We start from the raw sequence: 9,909 nt of genomic DNA on the forward strand, positions 1-9,909 counted from the left end.
GTGGAGAGGGATGTGGAGGTGGAGAGGGACGAGGAGGTGGAGGTGGAGAGGGACGTGGAGGAGGAGAGGGAGGTGGAGGTGGAGAGGGACGTGGAGGAGGAGAGGGACGTGGAGAGGGACGTGGAGGTGGAGAGGGACGTGGAGGAGGAGAGGGACGTGAAGGTGGAGTGGGACGTGGAGGAGGAGAGGGACGTGGAGGTGGAGAGGGACGTGGAGGTGGAGAGGGACGTGAAGGTGGAGAGGGACGTGGAGGTGGAGAGGGACGTGGAGGTGGAGAGGGACGTGGAGGTGGAGAGGGACGTGGAGGTGGAGAGGGACGTGGAGGTGGAGAGGGACGTGGAGGTGGAGAGGGACGTGGAGGAGGTGAGGGACGTGGAGGAGGAGAGGGACGTGGAGGAGGAGAGGGACGTGGAGGAGGAGAGGGACGTGAAGGAGGAGAGGGACGTGAAGGTGGAGAGGGACGTGGAGGTGGAGAGGGACGTGGAGGTGGAGAGGGACGTGGAGGTGGAGAGGGACGTGGAGGAGGAGAGGGAGGTGGAGAGGGACGTGGAGGAGGAGAGGGAGGTGGAGAGGGAGGTGGAGGAGGAGAGGGACGTGGAGGAGGAGAGGGACGTGGAGGTGGAGAGGGACGTGGAGGTGGAGAGGGACGTGGAGGTGGAGAGGGACGTGGAGGAGGAGGAGAGGGACGTGGAGGTGGAGAGGGACGTGGAGGAGGAGAGGGACGTGGAGGAGGAGAGGGACGTGGAGGAGGAGAGGGACGTGGAGGAGGAGAGGGACGTGGAGGTGGAGAGGGACGTGGAGGTGGAGAGGGGACGTGGAGGTGGAGAGGAGGTGGAGAGGGACGTGGAGGAGGAGAGGGAGGTGGAGGAGGAGAGGGATGTGGAGGAGGAGAGGGACGTGGAGGTGGAGAGGGACGTGGAGGAGGAGAGGGACGTGGAGGTGGAGAGGGACGTGGAGGTGGAGAGGGACGTGGAGGAGGAGAGGGACGTGGAGGAGGAGAGGGACGTGGAGGTGGAGAGGGACGTGGAGGTGGAGAGGGAGGTGGAGAGGGATGTGGAGGAGGAGAGGGAGGTGGAGAGGGAGGTGGAGGAGGAGAGGGACGTGGAGGAGGAGAGGGACGTGGAGGTGGAGAGGGAGGTGGAGAGGGACGTGGAGGAGGAGAGTGACGTGGAGGAGGAGAGGGACGTGGAGGTGGAGAGGGACGTGGAGGTGGAGAGGGAGGTGGAGAGGGATGTGGAGGAGGAGAGGGACGTGGAGGTGGAGAGGGACGTGGAGGAGGAGAGGGACGTGGAGGAGGAGAGGGAGGTGGAGGTGGAGAGGGAGGAGGAGAGGGACGTGGAGGTGGAGAGGGACGAGGAGGTGGAGAGGGACGTGGAGGTGGAGAGGGACGTGGAGGTGGAGAGGGACGTGGAGGAGGAGAGGGACGTGGAGGGGGAGAGGGACGTGGAGGTGGAGAGGGAGGTGGAGGTGGAGAGGGACGTGGAGGAGGAGAGGGAGGTGGAGGTGGAGAGGGACGTGGAGGAGGAGAGGGACGTGGAGGTGGAGAGGGACGTGAAGGTGGAGATGGACGTGGAGGAGGAGAGGGACGTGGAGGTGGAGAGGGACGTGGAGGTGGAGAGGGACGTGGAGGTGGAGAGGGACGTGGAGGTGGAGAGGGACGTGGAGGAGGTGAGGGACGTGGAGGAGGAGAGGGACGTGGAGGAGGAGAGGGACGTGAAGGTGGAGAGGGACGTGGAGGTGGAGAGGGACGTGGAGGAGGAGAGGGACGTGGAGGTGGAGAGGGACGTGGAGGTGGAGAGGGACGTGGAGGTGGAGAGGGACGTGGAGGAGGTGAGGGACGTGGAGGAGGAGAGGGACGTGGAGGAGGAGAGGGACGTGAAGGTGGAGAGGGACGTGGAGGTGGAGAGGGACGTGGAGGTGGAGAGGGACGAGGAGGTGGAGGTGGAGGAGGAGAGGGACGTGGAGGTGGAGAGGGACGTGGAGGAGGAGAGGGACGGGGAGAGGGACGGGGAGGTGGAGAGGGACGTGGAGGAGGAGAGGGAGATGGGGAGGTACTTGAGGGAGATGGGGAGGGACATGGAGGAGGAGAGGGAGGTGGAGAGGGACATGGAGGAGGAGAGGGACGTGGAGGAGGAGAGGGACGTGGAGTAGGAGAGGGACGTGGAGGTGGAGAGGGACGTGGAGGAGGAGAGGGACGTGGAGGAGGAGAGGGACGTGGAGGAGGAGAGGGACGTGGAGGTGGAGAGGGACGTGGAGGTGGAGAGGGAGGTGGAGAGGGACGTGGAGGAGAGGGAGGTGGAGAGGGACGTGGAGGAGGAGAGGGACGTGGAGGAGGAGAGGGACGTGGAGGAGGAGAGGGACGTGGAGGAGGAGAGGGACGTGGAGAGGGACGTGGAGGAGGAGAGGGAGGTGGAGAGGGACGTGGAGGAGGAGGTGGTGGAGGTGGAGAGGGATGTGGAGGTGGAGAGGGACTTGGAGGAGGAGAGGGACGTGGAGGTGGAGAGGGACGTGGAGGAGGAGAGGGACGTGGAGAGGGACGGGGAGGTGGAGAGGGACGGGGAGTTGGAGAGGGACGTGGAGGAGGAGAGGGAGATGGGGAGGGACGTGGAGGAGGAGAGGGAGGTGGGGAGGGACGTGGAGGAGGAGAGGGAGGTGGAGAGGGACGGGGAGGTGGAGAGGGATGTGGAGGTGGAGAGGGACACAAGAGGAGAGGGGAGGAGAGGAGGGAGGCGGAGAGGGACACTGAAGAGGAGAGGAGGGAGGTGGAGAGGGACACTGAAGAGGAGAGGGGGAGAGGAGGGAGGTGGAGAGGGACACTGAAGAGGAGAGGGGGGAGGTGGAGAGGGACACTGAAGAGGAGAGGGGAGGAGAGGAGGGAGGTGGAGAGGGACACTGAAGAGGAGAGGGGAGGAGAGGAGGGAGGTGGAGAGGGGAGGAGAGGAGAGAGGTGGAGAGGAGAGGGAGGGAGGTGGAGAGGAGAGGGACACTGAAGAGGAGAGGATGGAGGTGGAGAGGGACACTGAAGAGGGGAGGGGAGGAGAGGAGGGAGGTGGAGAGGAGAGTAGAGGAGAGAGGTGGAGAGGAGAGGGAGGAGAGGAGGGAGGTGGAGAGGAGAGGTGGAGAGGAGAGGGGAGGAGAGAGGTGGAGAGGGACACTGAAGAGGGGAGGAGAGGAGGGAGGTGGAGAGGAGAGGGGAGGGAGAGGAGAGGGTGGAGAGGAGAGGGGAGGAGAGGAGGGAGGTGGAGAGGAGAGGGGAGGAGAGGAGGGAGGTGGAGAGGAGAGGGGAGGAGAGGAGAGAGGTGGAGAGGAGAGGGGAGGAGAGGAGGGAGGTGGAGAGGTGGAGAGGGGAGGAGAGGAGGGAGGTGGAGAGGGACACTGAAGAGGAGAGGAGGGAGGTGTATTGCAGTGTATTTGCTTGGCACTTACAGTGGGGCAAAAATGTATTTCGTCAGCCACCAACTGTGCAAGTTCTCCCACTTAAAAATATGACAGAGGCCTGTAATTTTCGTCATAGGTCCACTTCAACTATGACAGACAAAATGAAGAAAAAAATCCAGAAAATCACATTGTAGGATTTTTATGAATTTATTTTCAAATTATGGTGGAAAATAAGTATTTGGTCATCTATAAACAAGCAAGATTTCTGGCTCTCACAGACCTGTAACTTCTTTAAGAGGCTCCTCTGTCCTCCACTCGTTACCTGTATTAATGTCACCTGTTTGAACTTGTTATCAGTATAAAAGACACCTGTCCACAACCTCAAACAGTCACACTCCAAACTCCACTATGGCCAAGATCAAAGAGCTGTCAAAGGGCACCAGAAACAAAATTGTAGACCTGCACCAGGCTGGGAAGACTGAATCTGCAATAGGTAAGCAGCTTGGTTTGAAGAAATCAACTGTGGGAGCAATTATTAGGAAATGGAAGACATACAAGACCACTGATAATCTCCCCCGATCTGGGGCTCCACGCAAGATCTTACCCCGTGGGATTAAAATGATCACAAGAACGGTGAGCAAAAATCCCAAATCCTGCAGTGCCAGACGTGTCTCCCAGCTTAAGCCAGTACATGTCCAGGCCCGTCTGAAGTTTGCTAGAGAGCATTGGATGATCCAGAAGAAGATTGGGGGAATGTCATATGGTCAGATGAAACCAAAATAGAACTTTTTGGTAAAAACTCAACTCGTCGTGTTTGGAGGACAAAGAATGCTGAGTTGCATCCAAAGAACACCATACCTACTGTGAAGCATGGGGGTGGAAACATCATGCTTTGGCGCTGTTTTTCTGCAAAGGGACCAGGACGACTGATCCGTGTAAAGGAAAGAATGAATGGGGCCATGTATCATAAGATTTTGAGTGAAAACCTCTTTCCATCAGCAAGGTCATTGAAGATGAAACGTGGCTGAGTCTTTCAGCGTGACAATGATCCCAAACACACCGCCCGGGCAACGAAGGAGTGGCTTCGTAAGAAGCATTTCAAGGTCCTGGAGTGGCCTAGCCAGTCTCCAGATCTCAACCCCATAGAAAATCTTTGGAGGGAGTTGAAAGTCCGTGTAGCCCAGCAACAGCGACAAAACATCACTGCTCTAGAGGAGATCTGCATGGAGGAATGGACCAAAATACCAGCAACAGTGTGAAAACCTTGTGAAGACTTACAGAAAACGTTTGACCTCTGTCATTGCCAACAAAGGGTATATAACAAAGTATTTGAGATAAACTTTAGTTATTGACCAAATACTTATTTTCCACCATAATTTGCAAATACATTCATTAAAAATCCTACAATGTGATTTTCTGGAATTTTTTTCTCATTTTGTCTGTCATAGTTGAAGTGTACCGATGATGAAAATTACAGGCCTCTCTCATCTTTTTAAGTGGGAGAACTTGCACAATTGGTGGCTGACTAAATACTTTTTTGCCCCACTGTATGAAAACAACGAGCAACCGTGGTTTCCCCTCCCTGAGCCCATCCCTCCTTGTCAATCTCCTCTAACGACTAAAGGGACAGATCAGGGCTATGTGCGGCAAGAGATTCATGTACCGTTGTTTTCCTTGGACAAAAACATATGCCATTAAACCCAACCTATCCCTGTCCTCCCCTACTATATTTGAGTCCTTGTGAAGACAAGATTCTGACCCAAATGGCTACCTATTCTCTACATAGTGCACTTAATAGGGAACAGGCTGTCCTGCGGACACAGACGTTATGTTGACAGGGGAGTCACCCTGGCTGGCCTGCGTTAGCAACCTGTCACTCCTCATAGACACTTGCGCAGGCACTCGCACAAACACACCATATCACTCACCTAACTAACACGGCTGATCAGTGGCTTGATGGAGTCCAGAACTGATCTATGGAACAGGGGTAATTGACAGTGACAGGGTGGGTGGGAGTGTGTCCGTTCCACACAGTGCAGTGGAAGAGAGGAGACAGCAGAGGGGGAACAGGACTGCAGCACTACATTATAGAGTGTTGTTGAGGCCTGGGCTGTGGCAGGAGTGGAAAGGATGGAGAGACAGGAGTGGAGAGAGAAATGAGTGGAGAGGATGGAGACAGGAGTGGAAAGGATGGAGACAGGAGTGGAGAGAGAAATGAGTGGAGAGGATGGAGAGACAAGTGGAGAGAGAAATGAGTAGAGAGGGAGAGAGGAATGAAGATGGAGAGACAGGAGTGGAGAGGGAGAGAGGAATGAAGAGGTTGGAGAGACGGGAGTGGTGAGGGAGAGAGGAATGAAGAGGATGGAGAGACAGGAGTGGAGAGAGAGAGAGGATGGAGAGACAGGAGTGGAGAGGGAGAGAGGAATGAAGAGGATGGAGAGACAGGAGTGGAGAGAGAGGAGTGGAGAGGATGGAGAGACAGGAGTGGAGAGGGAGAGAGGAATGAAGAGGATGGAGAGACAGGAGTGGAGAGAGAGAGAGGAATGAGTAGAGAGGGAGAGAGGAATGAAGATGGAGAGACAGGAGTGGAGAGGGAGAGAGGAATGAGTAGAGAGGGAGAGAGGAATGAAGATGGAGAGACAGGAGTGGAGAGGGAGAGAGGAATGAAGAGGTTGGAGAGACGGGAGTGGTGAGGGAGAGAGGAATGAGTGGAGAGGGAGAGAGGAATGAAGAGGATGGAGAGACAGGAGTGGAGAGAGAGAGAGGATGGAGAGACAGGAGTGGAGAGGGAGAGAGGAATGAAGAGGATGGAGAGACAGGAGTGGAGAGAGAGAGAGTGGAGAGGATGGAGAGACAGGAGTGGAGAGGGAGAGAGGAATGAAGAGGATGGAGAGACAGGAGTGGTGAGAGAGAGGAGTGGAGAGGATGGAGAGACAGGAGTGGAGAGAGAGAGAGGAGTGGAGAGGATGGAGAGACAGGAGTGGTGAGAGAGAGGAGTGGAGAGATACAGGAGAGACATGAGTGGAGAGAGAGACAGGAGTCTGGGCGGGACTTAATGGGATGTGGCTCGAGGAGAGGAGAGACAATTTGAGTCTGCAAGATTATAATTTATATAGTGTCTGTCCCAAATGGCAACCATTTCCCTATTAAGGACACTACTGTTGTCCAGGTCACATAAGACTCTGGTTGAAAGTACTGCATTGTGTAGGCAATAAGAAACATGGAGGGAATGGTTTCACTGTCAACAATTATTGATTAAAATAGATTATTTTTTGATATTTTTTTTAATTATTGTTAACTTAATCTGTTTACAGGATGTGTGTAACGTTTGGCTCCATAACGTGTAATACCATTTACAAACAGCAGATGGGGCTCGGTGTCCAGTTTTAGGGCTGTCTGTCAAAAACGTCTTTCCACCTGAAACTTGTGACCAGTATATGATTTTAGACCTGATCCAAAGTAAATAACTAATTTCTGCTCGTATATAATTCTGGTTTAGACCTGATCCAAGGACCCTAAATAATTTCTGCTCTGATATAATCCTGGTTTAGACCTGATCCTGTCCAAAGCTCCAACCTCGATGAACACATAAACCTCTCCAAGATATTTCAATCCTGAGAAAGGTCACATCCTTTCAAAGCTTTAGTTGTAAGATGCCGGGCCTTGTTTTCAGATCAGTTCCCGTTAAGTGTTGAAAGTTGTCACGAGTAAATATTTTATTTAACCTTTTATTTAACTCGACAAATTATTATTCACAATGACCGGAGGAACAGTAGGGGAGAACAACAGATTTTTACCTTGTCGGCTCGGCGATTCAATCCAGCAACCTTTTCAGTTACTGGCCCAACGCTCTAAACCACTAGGCTACCTGACGCCCCTCATAGTAAATACCTCTTTTCTCCCGTTGATTTCTAGACCAGCGGTCAATGAACGAGACCGTGATATACTGTCATCTTACTGTGTCCCTTAAAGATCCCTATTGTGTTGCCAAAAATAACCCCTCACGGGTGAAAAGCTGTGCAGTAGTGTATAGTTAGTTATACACTGTAGCCTTCCTGATACCATTCCACAGGTGTAATGCTCATGTTTAATTTAGTTGTTCTGGTAGTTTTGAGTCAGTCAGGTAGTTCTCTGTAGGTGGAGACTGGTGTGTGATTCCCCTGGTCATGGTAGTTTGTTCTCTGTAGGTAGAGACTGGTGTGTGATTCCCCTGGTCATGGTAGTTTGTTCTCTGTAGGTAGAGAGTGCTGTGTGTTTACGTTTGAAAACCTGTTGATGATGTCAGACTGACCCAACAGGTCCTACTGGTTTTCAGTTTCTCTTCCTGTTTTCTCTCCCTCTCAGCCCCTCCCCTCCTCTTCTCCTCCTTGTCATCGTGGCTCAGTCCCTAATGGCACTTCCTTTAAGAAAACAACCCTTTATAAACACATTTTTCTGTGTGTCCCACTCATACATTTTCAACCTGTTAGGCTACATTATATTTATGAACGTACACTTTTTTTCACCAAAAAGTGATGAGGTCCAAAAGGATCCGCGTTGTAGCAATAACCCAGCTATTAGGTAGTAATAACCCAGCTATTAGGTAGCAATAACCCAGCTATTAGGTAGTAATAACCCAGCTATTAGGTAGTAATAACCCAGCTATTAGGTAGCAATAACCCAGCTATTAGGTAGCAATAACCCAGCTATTAGGTAGCAATAACCCAGCTATTAGGTAGCAATAACCCAGCTATTAGGTAGCAATAACCCAGCTATTAGGTAGCAATAACCCAGCTATTAGGTAGCAATAACTCAGCTATTAGGTAGCAATAACTCAGCTATTAGGTAGCAATAACCCAGCTATTAGGTAGCAATAACCCAGCTATTAGGTAGCAATAACCCAGCTATTAGGTAGCAATAACCCAGCTATTAGGTAGTAAACAGCTAGCTACAGATCTGTAGCAATAACCCAGCTATTAGGTAGTAAACAGCTAGCTTTTAGGGAGTAAACAGCTAGCTGGCCTCAGAGCTACAGATCTGTAGTAAACAGCTAGCTACAGATCTGTAGCAATAACCCAGCTATTATCTGTAGTAAACAGCTAGCTAATCAGCTGGCCTCAGAGCTACAGATCTGTAGCAATAACCCAGCTAATCAGCTGGCAGCAGCAGTGCTGAGTACTGTTAACCTGCCTGGCCTCAGAGCTACAGATCTGTAGTAAACAGCTAGCAAATGTATATAAAAATAAAAAACTCACATTTTACGTAAGTATTCAGACCCTTTACTCAGTACATTGTTGAAGCACCTTTGGCAGGGATTACAGCCTCGAGTCTTCTTGGGTATGACGCTAAAAGCTTGGCACACCTGTATTTGGGGAATTTCTCCCATTCTTCTCTGCAGATCCTCTCAAGCTCTGTCAGGTTGGATGGGGATTGTCACTGCACAGTTATTTTCAGGTCTCTCCAGCGATGTTCAATCGAGTTCAACTCCGGGTTCCGGCTGGGCCACTCAAGGACATTCAGAGACTTGTCCCTAAGCTACACCTGCATTCTCTTGGCTGTGTGCTTAGGGTTGTTGTCCTGTTGGAAGGTGAACCTTCACTCCAGTCTGAGGTCCTGAGAGCTCTGGAGCAGGTTTCAAGGATCTCTCTGTACTTTGCTCCTTTCATCTTTCCCTCGATCCTGACTAGTCTCCTAGTCCCAGCCGCTGAAAAACATCCCCACAGTATGATGCTGCCACCACTATGCTTCACAGATAGTGCTAGGTTTTCTCCAGACGTGACACTTGGCATTCAGGCAAAAGACTTCAATCTTGGTTTCAACAGACCAGAGAATCTTGTTTCTCATGGCCTGAGAGTCTTTTTAGTGCCTTTCGGTAAACTCCAAGCGGGCTGTCATGTGCCTTTTGGCTAAGGAATGGCTTCAGTCTGGCCACTCTACCATAAAGGCCTGAATGGTGGAGTGCTGCAGAGATGGTTGCTCTTCTGGAAGGTTCTCCCATCTCTACAGAGGAACTCTGGAGCTCTGTCAGAGTGACCATAAAACAGTCTTTACTCTGTTGTACCACAACACAACATACAGCTTTACTCTGTTGTACCACAACACAACATACAGCTTTGCTCTGTTGTACCACAACACAACATACAGCTTACTCTGTTGTACCAAATGGAAAAGCAATGTCTAAGTCTGGCTTCTCTATGGCCTCTGCATGATGAATCCTCAACGCGCAGGGTGGGGACAGACCGCTCATGTCAGTATGGTGCGCAGTTCACAATGCATGTAGGCTTATCATCTCATCATGGTAACTATTTTTCTTGTGAAGGTAGGACAGCGTACCCTATGCTAGGGTAATATAAGGACTGAATAGGTGTTTCATTTACCCATCTCCATCTGGTTTTCAGGGATCCCCTTATTTTTTAATTGAAAAGATTGTTTTAAAACTCTGCAGCTGCAATTAAGAACTGTCTATCACTCGAATGTCATTGCTTTAAATGAGTTATTAATTCAGACCCATAACCATTCAGATGGTGGTAGACTATAGCAGTTATTAATTCA

The 9,909-nt window shown here is 51.8% G+C and overlaps 1 protein-coding gene across 1 annotated transcript; it reads right to left on the bottom strand.

Annotated features, from left to right (window-relative positions):
• Nucleotides 1-487: 487 nt before the first annotated feature.
• On the bottom strand, nucleotides 488-1,537 carry LOC135545342 (basic proline-rich protein-like; the record flags this gene model as incomplete). Its single annotated transcript, XM_064972957.1, has 1 exon — nucleotides 488-1,537. A coding segment is annotated over one exon (1,050 nt), but the record flags the coding sequence as incomplete, so codon positions are not given.
• Between the last annotated feature and the right edge of the window lie 8,372 nt (nucleotides 1,538-9,909).

The sequence above is a fragment of the Oncorhynchus masou genome, chromosome 9 (assembly GCF_036934945.1).
Source record: "Oncorhynchus masou masou isolate Uvic2021 chromosome 9, UVic_Omas_1.1, whole genome shotgun sequence".
Classification (NCBI taxonomy): domain Eukaryota; kingdom Metazoa; phylum Chordata; class Actinopteri; order Salmoniformes; family Salmonidae; genus Oncorhynchus; species Oncorhynchus masou.